Source organism: Nerophis lumbriciformis, linkage group LG03 (assembly GCF_033978685.3).
Source record: "Nerophis lumbriciformis linkage group LG03, RoL_Nlum_v2.1, whole genome shotgun sequence".
NCBI lineage: Eukaryota > Metazoa > Chordata > Actinopteri > Syngnathiformes > Syngnathidae > Nerophis > Nerophis lumbriciformis.
Window position 1 is genome coordinate 17,544,039 of NC_084550.2, and position 25,962 is coordinate 17,570,000.

Sequence of the window (25,962 nt, forward strand, 5' to 3'; positions counted from 1 at the left end):
TCAACTCCCAAGTGGGCCGGACTGGTAAAATCACGGCACAATAACTTAAAAATAGAGATAATAAAATAAAATGTTATGTTTGAGTTGCTCAACGTCAGGACCTAGTTCAACAAGTTCTCAATGTTGTTTTATGTCTTGTACCTGCTGGGAAGTCATACTTTTTTTTTTTTTTTTAACTTTCAACGTTTAAATCAGCAGATAAACTTCAGATCTATCTATACTTTTTATTTTATTTTATTATTATTCTTTTCTTTCCATGTTTTTTTCGTGCGGTTTATGCCTCTTTTGTTATGGCAAACTATGCAATATTTCCCCCGAACATTGTTTCAAAGTGGAATATTTGAGCCTTAAATAGATCAAAAATCCACAACAATATTGATTTTGAGTCATTATTATTTTTTGAGCCATGTCTGTTTGAAAGAAAGTGTTATTAGAGTCAACATTGCAATTTTTTTTTTTTTTTACATTTCACCTTTTATTCCACTTTTTTATGCATTTTTTTGTAATAGTATTTTTCGAACGTGTTAAAAAATGAGCTGCGGGCTGCACTTTGGACACCTGTGATGGAGAACAATTATTTAATGTGAGCCTAATCTTCCCCAATGTGAGGAAATCAAGAATATCTGTAATCCGGAGATAGGGATTAGTGCAGGGGTGTCAAACTCATTTTAGATCGGGGGGCCACATGGAGAAAAATCAACTCCCAAGTGGGCCGGACTGGTAAAATCACGGCACGATAACTTAAAAATAAAGACAACTTCAGATTGTTTTCTTTGTTTAAAAATAGAACAAGCACATTCTGAAATTGTACAAATCTTGTTGTTTTTTACACTTACATGTTGCGGTTAATAGTATTCTATCTTTTTTTTCGTTATTTATATTTTCTGAATAAATGATGTGATAATGTTCATCAGTCAACTCATTGGTGTTAATTTGTAATCCATCAAGATAAAACAATTATATCAAAATGTAAGTTACAGTATGTTATTTATGTAATTTGATCATTTTCCTCGACTGATGTACTAACATGTGGTTTATTTTGTTCATAAGTAGCATCTACAAAGATACAAAGAATTGCTATTGCGACATCTAGTGGACACATTTAGAATAGCAGTTTCTTTCATTCAGAAATTTAAGGTTAATTTTTATACTTAGCAAACTCATCCCGCAGGCCGGATAAAACCTCTTCGCGGGCCTGATCCAGCCCTCGGGCCATACGTTTGACACCCCTGGGTCATAAGCATATGTGTATTTGTTTTTGAAAAGTAGCACATTTTAAAATAAAATTTGGCTTGTTATGTGTTCAATAGTATTGTCTCAGTTTGATATCGTAATATTGTGGGATTGCTTAGGCTGCTGCCCCCGCGACCCGACCTCGGATAAGCGGAAGAAGATGGATGGATGCTTTATTTTCTGACCATTTTGTTTTATGTTTTTATTTTATTTTATTTTATTGAACAACAAACATACATTTATAATTCACACAAAAGTCAAGGCACTTTCAACATCAATAATAAAAAATAAAATAATAAAACATATGACAACATTTTTAAAAAAGACAAAAAGGGCTACCTAAATCACTTTAAATGTTTTTTTAACAGAGATATCAATTTAAGGGCTTTTGTACTCTTAATCATTCTCCAAGATTTGATTGATAATTGTAATGTTGTATTAAAAATTGCTCGTTTGACAACAAAGTAAACAAACGGAAGTTAATGGCGGCGGTGAGTAACATACTGATCCGTCCGTTGAAACGACCTTTGGTTCCGCTTTAACCAAAGGAGAGTTAACGGGGTGGCGAGTTACATATTAATCCGTCCGTCATAATGACTTTGGGTTCCGCTTTAACCGTACAAGCACGGTGATGCCGCTCCAACATGTCTAAACATCGTTTGTAGCTGGCTACACTTGGAATTAAAAAAAACATGTCAGGGATGTTGAAGAATCGTCGGACATTTTGTGTTGTAATATTTATCCTGTGTCAGTCAAGCGTCGTGACATTTTTGCCAGTGGCATCGCTAGGTAAGACAACATCTCTCTGTTGCTATGCTAATGCTAGCAAAACATTACATTTATATTTACACATTGATTTATAATAGTAACATACTCGTTTGTTTTGAAATGTATTTTTACAAGTTATGTCTCTGGATATAATGTAGTCTATATGAATGTGTGTCAGTTGTTAAGCTACTGTTGTTACATATTCACCGGCCACCTCATCAGTTAAACCTGGCTATGTATGCCATTCAATACAAACGCCACCTTTACACAGGTCATAATATCTAGAACCACATTAATGAGCGTCTTTCAACACATGTTACTTTAAACCAGGGGTGTCAAACTCACTTTAGCTCGGGGGCCGCATGGAGCAAAATCTATATTCCAAGGATTGATTGATTGATTGATTGATTGAGACTTTTATTAGTATATCGCACAGTACAGTACATATTCCGTACAATTGACCACTAAATGGTAACACCCGAATAAGTTTTTCAACTTGTTTAAGTCGGCGTCCACGTTAATCAATTTACACTGGATGAAATTTTTTTGAAAATGTAAGTCTCAATACCCGACCTGTTTTTTTGTGCCTTTAAAAAATAATTAGAACTCTACTTCAAAACGCTTTCTACAAACCCTGTTTCCATATGAGTTGGGAAATTGTGTTAGATGTAAATATAAACGGAATACAATGATTTGCAAATCATTTTCAACCGATATTCAGTTGAATATGCTACAAAGACAACATATTTGATGTTCAAACTCATAAACTTTATTTTTTTTTTGCAAATAATAATTAACTTAGAATTTCATGGCTTCAACACGTGCCAAAGTAGTTGGGAAAGGGCATGTTCACCACTGTGTTACATGGCCTTTCCTTTTAACAACACTCAGTAAACGTTTGGGAACTGAGGAGACACATTTTTGAAGCTTCTCAGGTGGAATTCTTTCCCATTCTTGCTTGATGTACAGCTTAAGTTGTTCAACAGTCCGGGGTTTGTATTTGCAGCCTTCTGAGGTAAATATCAAAATAAACTTTTTCCACAGGCTAATAATACATTTGAAAATAAAATAACAATAACGAATGAATCAAACATTCAAGCCTTGAAGTAGCAAGATAAAGTGCATGAATAAAACGTTAATTATTGCTCAGTTTGCTACACTGATTTGCTTTAACACTTTTCTATTTGCAGCCTTCTGAGGTAAATATCAACATTAACTTTTTCCACAGGCTAATAAATTTGAAAATAAAATAACAATGAATAAATCAACCATTCAGGCCATTTTACTGCTCAGTTTGCGACACACTGATCTAATCTGATGTGCCCAAGCACGATACCTGGCATCTTTTCTGGGATGCTAGTTCATTAATGTCGGGGCTCAGGTGGGCAGGGTTTGGTGGTAGCGGGGGGTGTATATTGTAGTGTCCCGGAAGAGTTAGTGCTGCAAGGGGTTCTGGGTATTTGTTCTGTTGTGTTTATGTTGTGTTACGGTGCGGACGTTCTCCGGAAATGTGTTTGTCATTCTTGTTTGGTGTGGGTTCACAGTGTGGCGCATATTTGTAACAGTGTTAAAGTTGTTTATGCGGCCACCCTCAGTGTGACCTGTATGGTTGTTGATCAAGTACGCATTGCATTCATTTATGTGTGTGGAGAAGCCGCATATATCATGTGACAGGGGCCGGCACGCTGTTTGTATGGAGGAAAAGCAGACGTGACGACAGGTTGTAGAGGACGCTAAAGGCAGTGCCTTTTAGGCACGCCCCCAATATTATTGTCCGGGTGGAAATCGGGAGAAATTCGGGAGAATGGTTGCCCCAGGAGACTTTCGAGAGGGGCACTGAAAATCGGGAGGGTTGGCAAGTACACTCTTAGAAATAAAAGTGCTAAGTAGAACCATATAAGGTTCTTCGGCTCGTCCTCATAAGAGAACCCTTTTTGGCTCTAGGTAGAACCTTTTTATAAAGGTTCCACCTGGAACCCTTTTGGAGGGTTCTACCTAGAACCCAACATGAAGGGTTATACCTAGAACTGTGTGTGTAAGGTTCCACCCAGAACCCCCCATGAGAGGTTCTACAAAGAACCCACGCAGGGAGTTCCACTAAGAACCCTTTCATGTTTCAAGGGTTTCATCTAGAACCCACACAGGGAGTTCCACTAAGAACCCTTTTATTTTTCAAGGGTTTCATCTAGAACCCACGCAGGGAGTTCCACTAAGAACCCTTTCGTATTTCAAGGGTTTCATCTAGAACCCACACAAACAAAACAAAATAGAGTGACATTAATGCACTCATAGCATATGATATGTCCATGCTGCTGTCCTCAGTCAAAACCTGTATACCATCCAGGTATAGGACTATCCTTTGTGCCTGCAAAGGGTTCCCCTCGTGTGTGTTATGGAGCATGATTGCTGGAGTAGGCACGCTTGGCTCCTATGCAATAAAAACAGATACATGTCAGTAAATAAAACCTGCCGTGAAAACAGCAAAATGACTCAATGTTGCCATAATATGGATAGTACCAATTCCTAAATCTTGACCTTAAATGCAGTATTTACCTCCAGTAGAGTGTATAGAAAGGATGAGTCCTCTCTGAAAATGGAAGGCAGCAGTAGAATTGCTGCATCCCTAATGAGTCCTGAGGAAATACAAATATTCTGTAATATTTTTTGTTTTCAGAAATACAGATTGTGGCTCCTATAGATACACATATAGGCCTAGATACCTCGTCTTACTGAATTATCCAGGCAGGCATTGATTGCCCTCTGGCAGCAGTCTTTTAGGTCACACATAGATGCTCTTTGAACCATCTTCGTTGCCATTCGATCCAGCTCTGTGACCATTCTGCGATCAGCTTCTACAAGGAATTGCTCCTTCGTCTCCCACAGAAGCTGTAAGGAGGGATAAAAAGTGTCATCTCAAAATACTTGATGATCATAAATGAAATAATACACATACAATTAAATATGGTCAATTCAATGCTTGAAGATACCAACTATTTTAGGAAGCTTCAGTGCGGGAAACTTTTCGATGATTTCCTCTGCCTTGGCAGTTGCCATGAAGGTCTTTTGGTATGCATAGGTTCGTCTCATTCTCTCCTTTAAAGAGTTCAGATCTGGGTGTACCTTAAGCATCTCTGTAGACATTTCATTGATATGAGCTTCAATGCTCCTTTCATCCTCTCTACATTCTTCACTCTCCTGAGCCTATATGCATTCAAGAAAAATGACAAGCAATATAGTAAGAGGTAACCATTAAGATGAGGTGTACATGTTTTTTAAAAAGTTATATAATATCGAAGAATCATCCTCTCTGTAACCTTCGTCTTGTGTTATCTTTCTGCTACCACTATGTTGGAGACCAAGCTCAAGCCCAGTCTCCCTGCTCCTCCTACCCGCACATTAGTGTGTGCTCAACATGGATGTATTAGATCCATGGTGCTCACCAGCCCACCCATCCCTCCAAAGACGAGCTAGATGGCGACCGCAACGCCGCTACCGACAACGTTAAAGCTCCTTCTAACATTGACAATTTATACTATATTATTTCACTAAAATAACAACTACGATAACCTTTTTAGGATGATTTCAGATTAATTGTACAGATATATTGTAACCTATTTTGTTATGGCAGCTCTCAGCAGAGCTTTGTCCACAATACAATTTGTTTGTTTGTTTTCTACAAGAAAACAAAGAAATAAGCAAACGAACAAAACATAACAAAAAACAAATGCTTAGTCCACCTTTTACCATAAAAGTCCTCAGCTAGGGTCAAGCATGCTGAAATAAGATATTATATTTAGCTCACCTTGATTCTCGGAAGTTTCTTCTGTTCTCTCTTCTGTTCTTCTTTGTTCTGTTCTGTTCACAGTAATCACTATTGGTATGTCACACCTGGTTTGTAGGCAGGAAAGACCAGACCATGTGGTGCAATCCATGGAGCAACCAGCTCTTAACTCACACATGACAGCCACCATCATGCCAGCTCCCTGGCCCAACACACCAAACCTTGCCCTTTCCCTTGGGAGATCAGGGTTCAATTCCCAGTATCAACAAACCCTGATGTAGTAGCCTAAAAGTCAGCATTACAGTGTGATTTTTGCATCAGTTAAGGCTTGGCCTCTGACATTAAAGACCGTTGTCTATCAATTAACTTATATGCAGCTTCACAACTCGACTAAGCCAGTCAGCAGGGTACAGCAGCCATGGGATGAGGCCGATCATGGAAAAGTATGAGGAGGAGACAAATACATGAGTAAAATTGTCTGTAAAATAAGTGTTTGATATGTTTTAAATTGTCTGTCACTAATCCACACATCACCTCAGTATGCATTAACATGGTCACTCTGCATCAACCAGGCCTTGAACTCACAACTTCAAACTGTATCCCTAGATCACCTGATTTGTAACAAACTTTCAAAAGCATTTGTCCAGTGAGTCGTATAGCTCACTTAGATGCCCCAGAAAGAGGGGTTATATCCTTGCTGCAGGGACCACCTTGCTAGTTCTTTGCTGTGTGTAATTTCCTCCTGAAGAAGGGAGTAGTGTAACTAAACTAAATAAACACAATTATAACTGCTGCGCAGCGATGGGTCGGGTCCGGGCGATTTTTGGCAAATTAAGGCAATTCTGAGCAACAAACAGGAGAACAGGAAGGCAAGAAAGTTGACATTATAATGTTCCTTTTGCACCAGTTGAGGGTAAAATCCACAACAATAGAACCAAAGACTGTGGTCTATCATGCTGAGCTAATTGGCAAGTGACAATTCAACAGTGGCTTCACAAATTGATTAAGCCATTCACTGTTGTGCATGCAGATTTGAAACCACTGTAAATATATCAGTTATCAAGAATCTGAATCTGAAAATACACATATTGCATCTAGACAGAATGGATTGGTAATTTGATTTTTTAATTGATTCGATTTGCTCCATAAGTTAATAACTGATGTTTAATCTATCATGACTCTAAAATGTATATGTTTGCTTCACAAAGACCATCTGGCATTTTCAGGAGCTGTCATCACCGCCTTTGTCAGGGCTTGAACCCAGGTTCTTTGGCACCAAGAACCAGCTCCTAAATCACTGAGCTATTTCTCAAACGGAATCACCAGCCAGACAGCAGTTGTCAAGGCAGATTTCAAAAATGGTCCTCCCAGTCACAGCTAATCTTTGCCTGAGTCAACAAGATTTGCTGATGAAGATCTTGCTTTCTTATAATTAATGGTTGTGGAAATAAATTGGTAACAGACCATTTCAGTTATAGGACTGCCATTATTTGTATGTCTGATCAGAAGGTGTAAGGTAATAGACTAGTATGGTGGACCTAATGACTGAAGGCAGCCAGCTGGTTAGCTCAGTCACTATTGCCAGTGACTTTAGACTGGGTGGCAGGTGTTCAAATCCCAAGATGGGCAATTATGTTACAGTTTGATCAACAGGATCTGGGGAAGAAGAGTTTGCTTTAAAATAAACAAAAAAATTGTATATGAAAAGTATTTGTATCAGTAGTCACAAGGAAATGTATTTTGCACCATTATTGGCAAATGTTATCAGGAAGTATGTCCCTGGTGACACAGGATCTTACCCATGCTTTCAACAATCCCTGAAGAACTCTTTCTTCCAAAAACGGTTCTCTGGATCAAAATAGTTCTTACTGGAACCCTTAGTGTTAGTGAGAACCCTTTTAAAACCAATTATTCAGAAAAGGGGTTTTAAAGGGTTCTCTGGATCAAAATGGTTCTTACTGGAACCATTAGCGTTACCAAGAACCCTTGAAAAGCCCTTTCTTAGGGAAAGGGTTTTTCAGAAGAAAATGGTTCCAGTTAGAACCTCAGCCCTTGTAGAAGAACCCTTTTGGAACCCTTATTTCTAAGAGTGTATGAGTATTAGCAGTGAATGTGGTGTTATATCGGCACTGCCGCTGTATAATACCGGCGGGCCAGCTCTAATGTTGATTTGATATTGCCTCAAGGGCCAAATGAAATTACACGGCGGGCCAGAGTTTGACACCCAGGCTTTAGGGCAGGGGTAGGGAACCTATGGCTCTAGAGCCAGATGTGGCTCTTTTGATGTCTGCATCTGGCTCTCAGATACATCTTAGCTGACATTGCTTAACACGATAAGTAATGAATAATTCCGCTGGTAATCAGTGTTAAAAATAACGTTCAGAATATAAAACATTCTCATGCATTTTAATCCATCAATCCGTTTTCTTCCGCACCTGTTCATTAATGGTAAGAAGCATTTTATTTATTATTGGTTAACTTCAGAATAACAATGTTATTAAAAAGAATAAGAGACTTATTATGTTAGTCGCTCACGGAAATACATTTTAAAATCTTTGGCTTTCATGGCTCTCTCAGCCAAAAAGGTTCCCGACCCCTGCTTTAGGGGCTTTGTACATTTTCCTTGCATACTAGAAATGCTGTTGCGACACCTAGTGGACACATTTAGAACAGCAGTTTCTTTAGTGTAAAAATGCAGCTCAATTTTACACTTAGCAAACTCATCTCGGCCCGCGGGCCGTATGTTTGACATCACTGCTTTAAAGGCCTACTGAAACCCACTACTACCGACCACGCAGTCTGATAGTTTATGTATCAATGATAATGTCTTAACATTGCAACACATGCCAATACGGCCGGGTTAGCTTACTAAAGTGCAATTTTACATTTTGCGCGAAATATCCTGCTGAAAACGTCTCGGTATGATGACGTCAGCACGTGACGTCACGGATTGTGGAGGACATTTTGGGACAGCATGGTGGCCAGCTATTAAGTCGTATGTTTTCATCGCAAAATTCCACAGTATTCTGGACATCTGTGTTGGTGAATCTTTTGCAATTTGTTCAATGAACAATGGAGACAGCAAAGAAGAAAGCTGTAGGTGGGAAGCGGTGTATTGCGGCAGGTGTTGTGCCGGATAAGGCACTCCCGCCGTAGAATGCACCCCCTGACTGTTGTGCGGGATAACACAGCCGGTGTTTCATTGTTTACATTCCCGGAAGATGACAGTCAAACTTTACCATCGGCCTGTGGAGAACTGGAACAACAGAGACTCTTACCAGGAGGATTTTGAGTTGGATGCGCAGACACGGTACCGTGAGTACGCATGCAGCTGCGGCTTCCAAACATTTGATCGCTTGCCCGTACGTGCGTGCCGCTATGTGCATGTCACGTACGTAACTTTGGGGACTTTGGGGAAATATATGTGCTGTATGAACTTTGGGGAGGTGAACGGTACTTTGGGCTGTGGGATTGAGTGTGTTGTGCAGGTGTTTGAGTTGTATTGGCGGGTTATATGGACGGGAGGGGGTAGGTGTTTGTTATGCGGGATTAATTTGTGGCATATTAAATATAAGCCTGGTTGTGTTGTGGCTAATAGAGTATATATATGTCTTGTGTTTATTTACTGTTTTAGTCATTCCCAGCTGAATATCAGGTCCCACCCGCCTCTCACAGCATCTTCCCTATCTGAATCGCTCCCACTGCCCTCTAGTCCTTCACTCTCACTTTCCTCATCCACGAATCTTTCATCCGCGCTCAAATTAATGGGGAAATCGTCGCTTTCTCGGTCCGAATCGCTCTCGCTGCTGGTGGCCATGATTGTAAACAATGTGCGGATGTGAGGAGCTCCACAACCTGTGATGTCATGCTACTCGTCTGCTACTTCCGGTACAGGCAAGGCTTTTTTATCAGCGACAAAAAGTTGCGAACTTTATCGTCGATGTTCTCTACTAAATCCTTTCAGCAAAAATATGGCAATATCGCGAAATGATCAAGTATGACACATAGAATGGACCTGCTATCCCTGTTTAAATAAGAAAATCGCATTTCAGTAGGCCTTTAAACTGCATTAAAATAAAGTTGCTTGACTTGACAGAGCATGACGACCTGGTGCTGGCAGAAGAACCCGACTCGGAGGGCAGACCCAAATTAATGGAGTCAACGGAAGCAAGAGTAACCAAGAGACAGTTCAAGACGGCGGAGATCGCCGACGCCGTGATGGGCACCGAGGCCCCCATCGACCCGTCTGACATCGAGTCGCTCTTCCCTAAAAATGTGAAAGACTTCCCGTCGGCCTTCTCGCCGCCTTGTGACGACGGGGAGTGTGCGGTGGTCGCCGAGGACGAGGAGAGTGCTGAAGCCTTCCAGCAGGTAAGAAGAAGATCCTAGTAAAGGTGTTGACACGGTGTGAGGCAGGATGCTTGTTGCTAGGTAACACTGGACATGGTGCACGCCCCTGCTGAAGACAAGAACACCGAGGCCGCCAAGACCTACAAGATCACCTGTGACAAGAGGAACATCACGGCCACGGACGCCTTCACCGTGCAGGTCCTCAACGCCTCACAGGTGCGCCCTTGATCATGTGACATGTGTCGTAAGAAAAACGAATAACGGTCACATTCGCTTGACACGCTCAGGACTTGATGGACTTCCTCAACGCAAACGGCACCGAGTGTTCCGTGGTGCTCTTCTTCACCGCCTGGTGCCAGTTCTCCGCCAGCCTGGCGCCTCACTTCAACGCACTGCCTCGCCTTTTTCCCAGCATGCACTTCCTCGCCCTGGACGCCTCGCAGCACAGCAGGTGAGCGCCTTTAAACTCGGACTCAGATTCGACGTGGAGGTTAAGGAGAGCTCAAACGGACAAAACCAACAATGCGACACAAAACGGCGCCGTGTTTGGTCACTTTTCTCCATTCGGACAAGTTTTAGGAATAAAACTTTATCTGCAATCTTACTCTTCTTCTTGTGCCAAAACTGAAGCTGAATATCTACTTAGGCCTGGAGCGATATTCGATAAATCGTTTAACCGAACGATAAATGACGATGAATTCAGTATCTTTTCTTGCGTCGATAATCGCTGTATGCATGCGTTGTTACAGGTTACTAGAGAGGTTACTCTTGCATATGTTTCAGCAGCTCCGGGCATTTGTTCTGCATGCACATAAACTGTAATAATAATAACCGCTGTAAAACTCCCAATGCTTAGTATTACCAAATTGTATTATAATGGTGGAAAAACCGTGATTGATAACCACACTTTGATAAAATTATCGTAGGATCAACATCAGCTAGCGAGCTATCTTAAGTGCAAAACTAAAAACCAGCAACATTTAGTCATACCCCAATCTAGACTTGTATAAACACATTACTCTCTAGACTACTAAAATGCAGTATTCACATTAAACATAAACTTCTAAAATACAGTATTCATATTAAACATAAACTACTAACATACAGTATTCACGCCCTGCGATGAGGTGGCGACTTGTCCAGGGTGTACACCACCTTCAGCCCGAATGCAGCTGTGATAGGCTCCAGCTCCCCCGTGACCTCGAGAAGGACAAGCTGTAGAAAATGGATGGATGGAGGGATACAGTATTCACATTAAACATAAACTACTAAGATACTGTATTCACATTAAACAATTTCTAACATACATGATTCACATTAAACAAACTACTAAGATACAGTTTCCACATTAAACAAACTACTAAGATACAGTTTCCACATTAAACATAAACTACTAAGATACAGTTTCCACATTAAACATAAACTACTAAGATACAGTTTCCACGTTAAACAAACTACTAAGATAGAGTATTCACATTAAACATAAACTACTAAGATACAGTATTCACATCAAACAAACTTCTAACACACAGTATTCACATTAAACAAACTACTAAGATACCGTTTCCACATTAAATAAACTACTAAGATACGGTTTCCACATTAAACATAAATTACTAAGATACAGTTTCCACATCAAACAAACTACTAAGATAGAGTATTCACATTAAACAAACTACAAAGATACAGTATTCACATTAAACATAAACTACTAAGATACAGTTTCCACATTAAACATAAACTACTAAGATACAGTATTCACATTAAATACAAACTACTAAGATCCAATTTCCACATTAAACATAAACTACTAAGATACAGTATCCACATTAAATACAATATTCACATTAAACAAACTACTTGCATATAATATTCACATTAAACATAAACTACACCCCCGGCGACCCCGAAAGGGACAAGCGGTAGAAAATGGATGGATGGATACTAAGATACAGTTTCCTCATTAAACGTATCCACAATATACAAACTACTAAGATCCAGTTTCCACATTAAACATAAACTACTAAGATACAGTATCCACATTAAATACAATATTCACATTAAACAAACTACTTGCATATAGTATTCACATTAAACATAAACTACACCCCCCGCAACCCCGAAAGGGACAAGCGGTAGAAAATGGATGGATGGATACTAAGATAGAGTTTCCTCATTAAACGTATCCACAATAAACAAACTACTAAGATACAGTATTCACATTAAACATAAACTACTAAGATACAGTATCCACATTAAACAAACTACTAACATGCTGTATTCACATTAAACAAACTACTAACATACAATATTCACATTAAACAAACTACTTGCATACAGTATTCACATTAAACATAAACTACTAAGATACAGTTTCCACATTGAACATGTCCACATTAAACAAACTACTAACATACAGTATTCACATTACATAAACTACTAATATATTGTATTCACATTAAACAAACTACTAACATACAGTATTCACATTAAACATAAACTACTAAGATACAGTTTCCACATTAAACGTATCAACATTAAACAAACTACTAAGATATAGTTTCCACATTAAACATATACACATTAAACAAACTACTAACATACTATATTCACATTAAACATAAACTACTAAGATACAGTTTCCACATTAAACGTATCAACATTAAACAAACTACTAAGATACAGTTTCCACATTAACCATATCCAAATTAAACAAACTACTAGCATACTATATTCACATTAAACAAACTACTAAGATACATATTCCACATTAAACATATCCACATTAAACAAACTACTAACATACTATATTCACATTAAACATAAACTACTATGGTACAGTTTCCACATTAAACGTATCAACATTAAACTACTAAGATACAGTATTCACATCAAACATAAACTACTAAGTTACTGTATTCACAACAAACATAAACTACTAAGATAAGATACTGTATTCACATCAAACATAAACTACTAAGATACAGTATTCACATCAAACATAAACTACTAAGATACAGTATTCACATCAAACACAAACTACTAATATACTGTATTCACATCAAACATAAACTACTAATATACAGTATTCACATCAAACATAAACTACTAATATACTGTATTCACATCAAAGATAAACTACTAAGATATAGTATTCACATCAAACATGAAGTCTATACTGTCTTTGCACAAAGTGACGATATAAACTCCACAGTGTCAAGTTGAAACAGACGCAGGTGTGTTTAACAGGAGGTGAACTTGTGTGACGTCACATAAACCGGAAGTGAAACGAACCGATCACCCAATTTGTATTCATTTAATACATTCTAAAATGTTTACAAATTCAAATAGAAGAAGATAAACATATTTAAATAATTTCGCCCTTATGAAGCCAAAACAATATTTAATGTTTCCTCTGCCAAGAAAGTATATTGTGTGTCTATTTATTTTAATCATTTAAAAAAATACAACTTGGTTAAAAGATTTTAGTGTGTGTATAATTACTTTTTTTATAGCACATTCAGCAATACCACAACATAAATTATAAGCGTGATCATTTTTGGTCATAATAACTTTATTTAGCTTTATTATTTATTGTTCGGTTGGGTATATTTGAGTGTCCCCCACTCCCTCCTTAGCCCAGACATAGCATATTTTATTCTTTTTGGTTGTGATTTTTACTCACGTGTAACATTTTGCTAAGTATATTTTATTTTTATTATTCGTTAGTTTTATTTAACTTGGCTATTTTAAAGTTTACAATCCAATTACAACATTAAAATATACGAGAAACGCAAGTTTATTGCATTTGAAAGGGTATACTTGCATTATTATTATGTATTATAATTACATCAGCGGTTAATTTGGTATCAAAATAATGTTGATAATAATATCGTTTATCGACAATAATTTGTAGGTCAATATATTGTCCAGCAAAATTAGTGATTGCCCCAGGCCTGTGTATACTCAATAAGAATACAACAGCACCATCTGCTGGGTCATCTTGTTCACTGCATCATTTTGTGGTTGTTGTTGTGGTAAGGTGTTTGTTACAAATCCATTGTAATGCTTTACTTGTTATTAACAAGATATGACCTGTAAAATTAGCTAAAATACTTTGCATGCTAACAAGGAAGCAGATAGTATACTTACAAGATGGCACCAAGTAAGGAAATCCATGATTTGAAAAGTAGCTAAACCTCCAGCATTAGCGTGCTATTGTGCTAACACAGGAACAATGAGCATACTTTCGAGATGGCGCCAAATAATGAAATCCATGATTGGTAGGTTTATAACAAACATAATTACCGTATTTTTCGGACTATAAGTCGCAGTTTTTTTCATAGTTTGGCCGTGCTCCAGTGCGATTTATATATGTTTTTTTCCTTCTTTATTATGCATTTTCGGCAGGTGCGACTTATACTCCGGTGCGACTTATACTCCGAAAAATACGGTACTTAAAATGCTAGGAAAAAACGTTAGCATTCCAACAAAGCAGCTGTTAACAAAGATACAAGATGGCATCAAGAAAGGAAATCCACGCTTTTTTGTTTCAAACGTACAAAATGAGCTAAAATGCCAGCATAAAATGTTTACATGCCAAATTTAGCTTGCTAGCATGAGACCTTTTCATGCTAACATTAGTAGTTTGCATACTTGCAAGATGGCATCACATATCAAAATCCATGATTTTTACATTTTCAAAAATGCAAACATAAACTTACAAGATGACACCAAGTAAGGACATCTATAGTAATGGCCCATGGTGGAATGATAATGTTGTAAATATTGAAATGATAATACATTACCTAACATAATACAGCTCACCTTTGCATTTACTGTCATTGTGAAAAAACATACAGAACCCAAAACCAGTGAAGTTGGCACGTTGTGTAAACCGTAAATAAAAACAGAATACAATGATTTGAAAAACTTATATTCAATTGAATAGACTGCAAAGACAAAATATTTAATGTTTGAATTGAGAAACAATTTTTTTTTTTTCAAATAATCATTAACTTAGAATTTAATGGCAGCAACACATTGCAAAAAAGTTGGCACAGAGGCATTTTTACCACTGTGTTACATGGCCTTTCCTTTTAACAACACTCAGTAAACGTTTGGGAACTGAGGAGATCAATTTTTGAAGCTTTTCAGGTGTAATTCTTTCCCATTCTTGCTTGATGTACAGCTTAAGTTGTTCAACAGTCCGGGGTCTCTGTTGTCGTATTTTAGGCTTCATTATGTGCCACACATTTTCAATGGGAGACAGGTCTGGACTACAGGCAGGCCAGTCGTCTAGTACCCGCACTCTTTTAATACGAAGCCACGCTGTTGTAACACATGCAGAATGTGGCTTGGCATTGTCTTGCTAAAATAAGCAAAAAAGACCTTGCTTGGATGCCAACATATGTTGCTCCAAAACCTGTACCGTATGTACATTTCAGCATTAATGGTGCCTTCACGGATGTGTAAATTACCCATGCATTGGGCAGTAACACACCCCCATACCATCACAAATGCTGGCTTTTGAACTTTGCGCCTATAACAGTCCGGATGGTTCTTTTCCTCTTTGGTCCGGAGAACACGACGTACACAGTTTCCAAAAACAATTTGAAACGTGGACTCGTCAGACCACAGAACACTTTTCCACATTGCATCAGTCCATCTTAGATGAGCTCGGGCCCAGCGAAGCCGACGGCGTTTCTGGGTGTTGTTGATAAACGGTTTTCGCCTTGCATAGGAGAGTTTTAACTTGCACTTAGAGATGTAGCGACCAACTGTAGTTACTGACAGTGGGTTTCTGAAGTGTTCCTGAGCCCATGTGGTGATATCCTTTACACACTGATGTCGCTTGTTGATGCAGTACAGCCTGAGGGTTCGAAGGTCACGGGCTTAGCTGCTTACGTGCAGTGATTTCTCCAGATTCTCTGAACCCTTTGATGATATTACGGACCGTAGATGGTGAAATCCCTAAATTCCTTGCAATAGCTGGTTGAGAAAGGTTTTTCTTAAACTGTTCAACAATTTGCTCACGCATTTGTTGACAAAGTGGTGACCCTCGCCCCATCCTTGTTTGTGAATGACTGAGCATTTCATGGAATCTACTTTTATACCCAATCATGGCACCCACCTGTTCCCAATTTGCCTGTTCACCTGTGGGATGTTCCAAATAAGTGTTTGATGAGCATTCCTCAACTTTATCAGTATTTATTGCCACCTTTCCCAACTTCTTTGTCACGTGTTGCAGGCATCAAATTCTAAAGTTAATGAATATTTGCAAAAAAAAAAAAATGTTTATCAGTTTTGAACATCAAATATTTGTAGCATATTCAACTGAATATGGGTTGAAAATGATTTGCAAATCATTGTATTCCGTTTATATTTACATCTAACACAATTTCGCAACTCATATGGAAACAGGGTTTGTACAAAATGTATTATGAAATATCTTATACATGATAATATGCTAATCAATATTGTATTTAAGTGTATTATAGTTATATGTAGTAAGCCATCCATCCATGTTCTACTTCATATGTTGTTCCCCTTTACAGGAATCTGGAGCCTATCTCAGCAGAGTGGTTTATGAGAAGCAAGAGATTTGGCTAAAAGTGACATTATTGCTTGTTTGTCCCGGCAGCCTGTCCACCAGATTTGGGACAGTGGCGGTACCCAACATCCTCCTCTTCCAAGGAGCCAAACCCATGGCTCGCTTCAACCACACCGACAGAACCCTGGACATGCTCTCCTCCTTCATCACCAACCAGACAGGTAGGTTTGTTTGACAATGAGCCCCAAAGATGTCATACCCATGCGTTGGCGTACGTTAGGCTTGGAGGCGGGGCTAGAGAGGAACGTGACTGACGCCGACCGCCTGGGTCCGCTGCGCAGCGTGCCGGTGACGAGCATCGACTGGCTGCTGGTCTTCTCCGTACTCTTCATCACATCCTTCACTGTGTACGGCATCCTGAGGACCGACAGCATCCGGTGGCTCATCCCGGGCCAAGAGCATGAGCATCAGGACTGAAACACTGCCACCGGACCTGATTGGTTGTTCATCTGATCATGACACATTTGTTTTTTTTTAATTAAAGATGAGGAGCTGATCTTGGCAATAAGTCAGTTTTTGTTGTGGCGATTATCTACAGCAAAGTGTTTGATGTTAACAGTAAAGAAAACTGCATGGAAATATGTCGAAAAATAAGCTAGTTAAGATCTAATTTTACTTGGCCCCTACCAAGATGGCCGCCACATAGGCATGCCAATTAGCGTGGAATCTACAGAGCGCTGATGTATCTAATCTTTTATACTGTATGCAATATGAATCTTAGACTGGAGGACGACTTTTCAACAAGCTTGCAACGGGGAAGTGCACTTTTTAATCAGGCAGTGAGGTGAACAGCAACAAAGAAGAATGAGAACAAATCAGGAAAACGGGACAATGCTGTGAACATAGATATGAAGAAAATATACCATTAAATGTTTTAACTTTGACCGTGGAGAAAACTGAAAAAAATGTTGCGAAACGAGTGAAATAAGATGCAGGAAACCAGGATATTTAAATCAAATGTCTATCTATAGCACTTTTTTTTTTTTTATGTTAACAGTAGAGAAAACTGCATTAAAATCTGTTGACAAACAGAGATGTGGACTCGAGTCACATGACTTGGACTCGAGTCATGAATTTGATGACTTTAGACTCGACTTGACAAAATGTAAAGAGACTTGCAACTCGACTTAGACTTTAACATCAATGACTTGTGACTTCACTTGGACTTGAGCCTTTTGACTTGCTACTTTCCCCAAAACCCAAAGATTCAAAAGTTATTCAGGAGCGCTCCGTATCTTTCATTGTGTACGTGTGTGTGTCTGTCAGCGTGTGTGCTGCCTGTTAGTACAACATCCAATCAAATTACATCCACGTTGTTTTCATCCCATAGCATTCATCCAATCAAATTGCATGACAACCGACGAAGAAGCGCGTATTTTAGCCACCTATATAGTCAAATAAAGGTCAATTAAAATGTATACTATATTAAGAATATGTGTACATATTGCATAGGGCCCTGACATCTAAAAAGTACAACTCTGTTCATTGTTATGTTCATGTATTTGTTATGTTTTTCATGTGTACGCACACATCAATGTACATACAGTATGAGATGAGATCAATGAGATAAGGTAAGAACAGGATAGAAACTGCTGTGGAACTAGTTACAATGCAATGTGACATGGACATACAATGTTAACACTTTTGTGCAAATAAGTACAGTTGCACTTTTTTTTTCAAATGTGTTTATTCTGTAAAGGAACGAGTTAAATGTTTAAAATGACTGGTTAATAGTGTTATTATGAAGTGCAATGTCAGCACTATTTTTCCCCCTGCAATTTAAAATGCACTTGTTTTAATAAATCAATACAGCATATTAAAAGCATGCACAATCTGTGTAAACATATTAGTCTGTAATTAAAAGGACTTGAAAGGACTCGAAACTCAAAATGCAGGACTTGGGACTTGACTTGAGACTTTACAGTCTTGACTTTCGGACTTGACTCGGGACTTGAGGCCAAAGACTTGAGACTTACTTATGACTTGCAAAACAATGACTTGGTCACACCTCTGTTAAGAAATGAGCTGGTTATGATTTATTTTCATTATACATGCATTGCCTTGGAATGGAACTTGGCCCCCACCAAGATGGCCGCCACGTTACTATGGCAGCTAGAGCGTGCTGACGTAACTAGTCTTCTAATGAATACAAAATATCGTATGTATTCTTGCCAGGACAAATGAAACACCTAATTAATACACATATGTCTTAACAAACCGTACTTTTTAATCCGGCAATGAAGCAATACACGTATGTCTTAACAACAAACCGAACTTTTTAATCAGGCAAGGAAGCATGAATACACGTATGTCTTAACAACAAACCGGACTTTTTAATCTGGCAATGAAGCGAACAGCTATCTCAGCCGAAAGGAGAGAAGGCAGTGTGACATTATTATTGTGAGGGTTCGCATTCGAGGAGGAGGACGCAACTAAGTTCTCAGCATGAGCTGGTTAATTATTACAAAATAAAATAAAATGTTAATATTTAGCCCGAGAGTGAGCAACCTTCTTGTCAGGCTGAGCGGCTTTTCTCGGCCTTTTTTCTCCACGACTTGGAATATGGTGAGTGTTTGTTGGGACTCATGGAAAGAGAATGAAACAAGTTTAAATGTTTATCAAACCACTCCTGTGGAGGTTTTAATGCTTGTTTTGTTCATTTATCACTTAACATCCGGGTACTAGACTTCTGGTGCCCCCGTTATGACACACTACTTCCGCATTACTCCATAGACAAATCCTTTTACTAAGTACAAACATATAAATTACTGACATTCCCAGCATTAAATTGGACACAAAGTGTGTATTTGTCACCACTCTATAAATCGGCAATCACGTTTGGACTTATATAGATTGCGTTCAGGTAAAATATCTAACTTTAATGAGCGTCACCTTTGCTGCTGTGGTTTCATTCGCCATGGTAAATGTGCTATTTTTTAGTCGCAGTTCTTTTACCAAAATCGTGTCCATGCCGAGTTATAGCATGATCACCAAACCATTCGGCATCGTTGTCAGTTTGATAAAAGTAATTTTAGATTTATTTTAAACATTCAGAACTGGATCCTAGGAGCTATGTTTTCCGGGGGCTTCTATGCCCCCTGGTAGGGTCTCCCAAGACAAACAGGTCCTAGGTGAGGGATCAGACAAAGAGCAGCTCGAAGACCCATCCATCCATCCTTTTTCCGGTTATCCGTGGTCGGGTCGTGGGGGCAGCAGCCTAAGCAGGGAAGCCCAGACGTTCCTCTCCCCAGCCACTTCGTCCATCTCCTCCCGGGGGATCCCGAGGCGTTTCCAGGCCAGCCGAGAGACATAGTCTTCCCAACGTGTCCTGGGTCTTCCCCGTGGCCTCCTACCGGTCGGACGTGCCCTAAACACCTCCCTAGGGAGGCGTTCGGGTGGCATCCTGACCAGATACCCGAACCACCTCATCTGGCTCCTCTCGAAGACCTCGATGAAAATTAAAAACAAAGGACTCTGATTTACGGGTCACTGGGGCCCCCCTCTGGAGCCAGGCCCGGAGTTGGGGCACGATGGCGAGCACCTGGTGGCCGAGTACGACCCGAAGGTGCAACATGGGTCCCCCCTCCAATGGACTCATCGCTCATAGGCGGGGCCATAGAGGTCGGGTGCATTGTGAGCTGGGCGGAAGCCGAAGGCAGGGGTCTGATCCTCGGCGACAGAACCTCCTGCAGCTGTGAGGAAGTGCCGGTCGTCCTGGGTTTCCCTTGCCACCGGATACAGCTCCCAACAGCGAAGAGGTGATGTTGGAGTCTGTGCGTCTCCCTCGTCGAAAAATACCTCAACGGCGGAGTGGGTGGGTGATGGTTGCAAAGAAGCTCCACAACGGTCATAAAGGCGGAGGAAGGCTGCAGCAAAGATGGGCCCCCAATTGTCTTGGTCTCCATGCCATTGGACCCTGGCCTTCTCTTTGCCAAGGATAGTGTGGTGGCTGTCTGTGCACCAGTCTCCCCACTTGAACAGATTCCACGCACAGGCGTTCTCCTGAAGGCAATCCCACCAACAGGAGGACAATCATACTCGTTTCAAGTGATCGCCGCCAACGACGACAGGAGCTAGCTATTGGGACGTGGAGCCTGAGCTAGTGCGCGAGGTGGAGAAGTTCCGGTTAGATATAGTCGGACTCACTTCGACGCACAGCAAGGGATCTGGAACCAGTCTTCTCGAGAGGGGCTGGACTCTCTTCCACTCTGGCGTTGCGCGCAGTGAGAGGCAACGGGCTGGGGTGGTACTTCTTGTTGCTCCCCGGCTCATAAGCCAGCACGTTTGAGTTCAACCCAGTGAACGAGAGGGTAGCTTACCTCCGCCTTCGGGTGGGGGGACGGGTCCTGACTGTTGTTTGGGCTTACGCACCAAACGACAGGTCAGAGTACCCACCCTCTTTGGATTCACTCAAGGGAGTACTGGGAGTACTACCCTTGTTCTACTGGGGGACTTCAACGCTCATATTGGCAACGACAGGGAAAGTGGCCACCCGAATCTGAACCAGAGTGGTGTTTTGTTATTGGACTTTTGTGCTCGTCACAGATTGTCCATAACGAACACTTTGTTCAAACATAAGGTTGTTATGTGCACTTGGCACCAGGACACCCTTGGCCGAAGTTCCATGTTCCACTTTGTCGTTGTGTCATTGGATTTGCGGTCTCATGTTTTGGACACTCGGGTGAAGAGAGGGGCAGAGCTTTCTACCGATCACCACCTGGTGGTGAGTTGGCTGCGATGGTGGGGGAGGATGCCGGACAGACCTGGCAGGCTCAAACGCATTGTGAGGGTCTGCTGGGGACGTCTGGCAGAGTCTCCTGTCAGAAAGCGTTTCAATTCCCACCTCCGGAAGAACTTTGAACTTGTCACGAGGGAGGTGCTGGACATTGAGTCCGAGTGGACTATGTTCTGTACCTCTATTGTCGAGGCGGCCGATTGGAGCTGTGGCCACAAGGTGGTTGGTGCCTGTCGTGGCGGTAATGCTAGAACCCGCTGATGGACACCAAGGGTGAGGGATGCCGTCAAGCTGAAGAAGGAGTCCTATCGGGTTCTTTTGACTCATGGGACTCCGCAGGCAGTGGACAGGTACAGACAGACCAAGCGGTGTCCGGCTTTGGCAGTTGCAGAGGCAAAAACTCAGACATGGGAGGAATTCGGTGAAGCCATGGAGAATGACTTCTGGACGGCTTCGAAGCAGTTCTGGACCCATCATCCGACGCCCCAAGAGGGGGAAGCAGAGCACTTTCAACACCGTGTATGGTGGGAATGGTATTCTGTTGACCTCGACTGCGGATGTTGTGGATCGGTGGAGGGAATACGTCGAAGACCTCCTCAATCCCACCTACACGTCTTCCTATGAGGAAACAGTGCCTGGGGAATCTGTGTTGGGCTCTCCTATTTCTTGGGCTGATGTTGCCGAGGTACTTAAAAAGCTCCTCGGTGGCAAGGCCCCGGGGGTGGATGAGACCCGCCCGGAGTTCCTTAAGGCTCTGGATGCTGTGGGGCTGTCTTGGTTGACAAGACTCTGCAACATTGTGTCAACATCGGGGGCGGTACCTCTGGATTGGCATACTGGGGTGGTGGTTTTTCTCTTTAAGAAGGGGAACCGGAGGGTGTGTTCCAACTATCGTGGGATCACACTCCTCAGTCTTCTCGGTAAGGTCTATTCAGGTGTACTAGAAAGGAGGCTACGCTGGATAGTCGAACCTAGGGGTCAGGAAGAACAGTGTGGTTTCGTCCTGGCCGTGAAACTGTGTAACAGCTCTATACTCTCGGCAGGGTCCTTGAGGGTGCATGGGAGTTTGCCCAACCAGTTTAGATGTTCTTTGTGGACTTGCAGAAGGCATTTGATCATGTTCCCTGTGAAGTCCTGTGGGGAGTGCTCAGAGAGTAGGGTATGTGACTGTCTGATTGGGGTGGTCCGCTCCCTGTATGATCAGTGTCAGAGCTTGGTCTGCATTGCCGGCAGTAAGTCGGACCCGTTTCCAATGAGGGTTGGACTCCGCCAAGGCTGCCCTTTGTCACCGATTCTGTTCATAACTTTTATGGACCGGATTTCTAGGCGCAGTCAGGGCGTTGAGGGGGATCCGGTTTGGTGGCTGCAGGATTAGGTGGCTGCAGGATGATGTGGTCCTGAGGGCTTCATCAGGCCAGGATTTTCAGCTCTCACTGGATCGGTTCGCAGCCGAGTGTGAAGCGACTGGGATGAGAATCAGCACCTCTAAGTCAGAGTCCATGGTTCTCGCCCAGAAAAGGGTGGAGTTGGGAAGACTATGTCTCCCGGCTCGCCTGGGAACGCCTCGGGATCCCCCGGGAGGAGCTGGACGAAGTGGCTGGGGAGAGGGAAGTCTGAGCTTCTCTGCTTAGGCTGCTGCCCCCGCGACCCGACCTCGGATAAGCGGAAGAAAATGGATGAATGGATATTCAGAACTGTCCCTAATTAGTTCGTCAGCGCCTGACAGTACCGTGTTATTAGTGATTTTTGGGGACACACTGCCATCAAGTGTATCTTAGCTGCTACTTCACCCAAAATATCCACGTTGAAATAGGAGGAAATGTTGTTTGAGTAAAGAAAGCCAAGAGAAAAATTCATCCCCTCTTACAATCCTATTTAAGCGCTTATCTTATTCAATGTAGGAATGTGTAATCAAAACGTTTAAATAAAGCAACGTGTGTTTTGAATATTTATATTTTGAGGTGTGTCCGTGTTTGTGTGCAGTCGTCTGACACTCATTGGCTCTCCCCGGCCGACCGAGATCAGCAGGTGATGGAGTTGAGGACCACAGGCTGGATGGAGGTGGAGGACCGTGACGCCATTTTTAAAGAGCTTCACTTTAAAAACTTTAACCAGGTGTGTTTTTTTGCTACATTTTTGTCTCAACAGAACCCATATATAGATATATATATATATATATATATAGATATGTGTGTGTGTGTATGTATGTGCGTATAGATATGTGTATATGTATATATGTTTATAAACCATATATGTATTTAAAGACATTTATATTTGTCGTAAAATTGCATGTGGACTAAAAAAAATAAAATTATTAAAATAAATGAATAATATATATATATATATATATATATATATATATATATATATATATATATATATATATATATATATATATATAAGTTTAAGCAACCAAATATTTAGCAACCCCCTGCAGTGTCTCTGCCGACCCTCTAGGGGTCGCACACACCCCGTTGAAGACCTGTGGTATTCCGTATTACTATAAAGTATTAGTATATACTATTTGTATATAGTATTAGCATTTAGTATTCGCATATAGTATTAATATATGTTAGTAGTATAAGGTGTTAGCATGAAGTATTAGTATATTGCATTAATATAAAGTTTTGGCATAAAGTATCAGCATGAAGTATTAGTGTAAAGCATTAGTATATATTATTAGTATAAAGTAATAGTATATAGCTATAGTATTAGTATAAAAATAGTATTAGTATGTATTTGTAGTATAAAGTATTGGTATAGAGTTTTATTATATGATATTAGGAAAAGTATTAGTACAAAGAATTGGTATAAAGTATTAGTATTTAATATTAGCCTTTATTAGTAGTATTCAGTGTTGGTATATAGTATTGATATAAAGTATTGGTATATAGTATTAGTATTTAGGAAATCTATATAGTAATAATATAAAGTATTGGTCAACATTATCAGTATATAATATATATATAAAATATTGGTATATACTGTAATATTAGTATTTTGTATTGATATGTAGTATTATTATATATAATTAATATAAAGTATTGGTATATGGTATTAGTATATAGCAGAGGTGGGACCAAGTCATTGTTTTGCAAGTCACAAGTAAGTCTCAAGTCTTTGCCCTCAAGTCCGAGTCAAGTCCCGAGTCAAGACAGGCAAGTCTCAAGTCAAGTCCTAAGTCCTGCATTTTGAGTTTCGAGTCCTTTTAAGTCCTTTTAACCACAGACTAATATATTAACACAGATTGTGTATGCTTTTCAAACGCTGTATTTATTTATTAAAACAAGTGCATTTTAAATTGCAGGAAAGAAAATTGTGCTGACATTGCACTTCATAATAGCACTATTAACCAGTCATTTTAAACATTAACTCATTCCTTTACAGAACAAACACATTGAAAAATAAAGTGCAAATGTACTTATTTGTACAAAAGTGTTAACATTGAAAAAACATGACATATACGTGAACATAACAAAAAAGTTGTACTTTTTATATGTCAGGGCCCTATGCTGCATTGCATTTGCAAAAGACCAAATTAGCCAAGAGTCTGTCAGTCATTTGTGCACGATGGGGGCGTAGTATGATGCCACCATGGCTGAAAACTCGCTCCACTGGAGCACTGGAGGCAGGCACTGCCAAGACTCTCATGGCCACTCGTAACAGTGAAGGAAGAGTCTTCATGTTCAATGTCCAGAACAAAAGGGGGGAGAGAGTTTTTTTGGGTTGGTGCACTACTTGTAAGTGTATCTTGTGTTTTTTATGTTGATTTAATTAAAAAAAGAAAAAAAAATATATATATATTTCTTGTGCGGCCCGATACCAATCGATCCACGGACCAGTAGCGGGCCGCGGCCCGGTGGTTGGGGACCACTGAGGTAAACAACCAACAGTATGTCAGAAAGCTAGCTAAAACGGTACACATATTCATAATATAGTATACATTTTAACTGACCTTTATTTTACTATTTTTGTCTTTTTTTAGGTGGCTAAAATACGCAGTGCTGCTGACTGCCGTCTAACGTTACGTGTGATATATTGACTAACGTAACCCTGCTTAAAAAAAATCACTGAACAAAAAGTATGAATAAGGTAGTGAACTGCAACAGATTCCCGTGTTTGCAATAACGTTATAACATTAGCAGTGAGTTTACAGCCTCACTGATTTAACTACACAGCAAATAAAAGTCACGTTACTTAGCCAATAAACGTTATCTTACATTCAAAACTTACCGTTCTTTGTGCAACTTCAAATGCCGGACGAAGTTGGAAGTTGTTGCCTCTCCATCAGTAATTTTGGAACCGCATGTGTTGCATATTGCAAACCGTTTTGTGTTGACCACCTCGTAATTTTTATACCCAAACGGAATTATTTTAGGTATCATTTTTTGTTCACTGGCGTGTGGTTTGGACATGTCTTCTTCGTTGGTTGTCCTGCAATTTGATTGGATGAATGCTGTGTGATGAAAACAAAGTAGATCT

The 25,962-nt window shown here is 40.3% G+C and overlaps 2 protein-coding genes across 2 annotated transcripts in view; both read left to right on the top strand.

The window, feature by feature from the left end:
* Nucleotides 1-1,826: 1,826 nt before the first annotated feature.
* txndc15 (thioredoxin domain containing 15) lies at nucleotides 1,827-17,253 on the top strand. The gene is made up of 6 exons (XM_061928306.1): nucleotides 1,827-2,022; nucleotides 9,879-10,153; nucleotides 10,214-10,348; nucleotides 10,420-10,583; nucleotides 16,776-16,906; nucleotides 16,966-17,253. Exons 1-6 carry the CDS (start codon nucleotides 1,926-1,928, stop codon nucleotides 17,160-17,162), a joined length of 999 nt encoding a protein of 332 aa, XP_061784290.1. The 5' UTR covers nucleotides 1,827-1,925; the 3' UTR covers nucleotides 17,163-17,253.
* A 1,828-nt stretch (nucleotides 17,254-19,081) lies between these two features.
* The window catches only part of LOC133575622 (pterin-4-alpha-carbinolamine dehydratase 2-like), a 24,365-nt gene continuing 17,484 nt past the window's right edge, over nucleotides 19,082-25,962 (top strand). The window contains exons 1-2 of the mRNA XM_061928317.2: nucleotides 19,082-19,310; nucleotides 23,464-23,595. Of these exons, the coding sequence (XP_061784301.1) occupies nucleotides 19,224-19,310; nucleotides 23,464-23,595 (219 nt within the window). The 5' untranslated portion in view covers nucleotides 19,082-19,223. The remainder of the gene's footprint in view (nucleotides 19,311-23,463; nucleotides 23,596-25,962) is intronic.

Bases quoted from the DNA above. Each gene is read 5' to 3' on its own strand.
- txndc15 (XM_061928306.1), top strand. From the start codon at position 1,926: ATGTCAGGGATGTTGAAGAATCGTCGGACATTTTGTGTTGTAATATTT. The intron at 10,154-10,213 runs GTAAGAAGAAGA...GCTTGTTGCTAG, and splicing joins GTGCTGAAGCCTTCCAGCAG to GTAACACTGGACATGGTGCA. The intron at 10,584-16,775 runs GTGAGCGCCTTT...TTGTCCCGGCAG, and splicing joins GACGCCTCGCAGCACAGCAG to CCTGTCCACCAGATTTGGGA.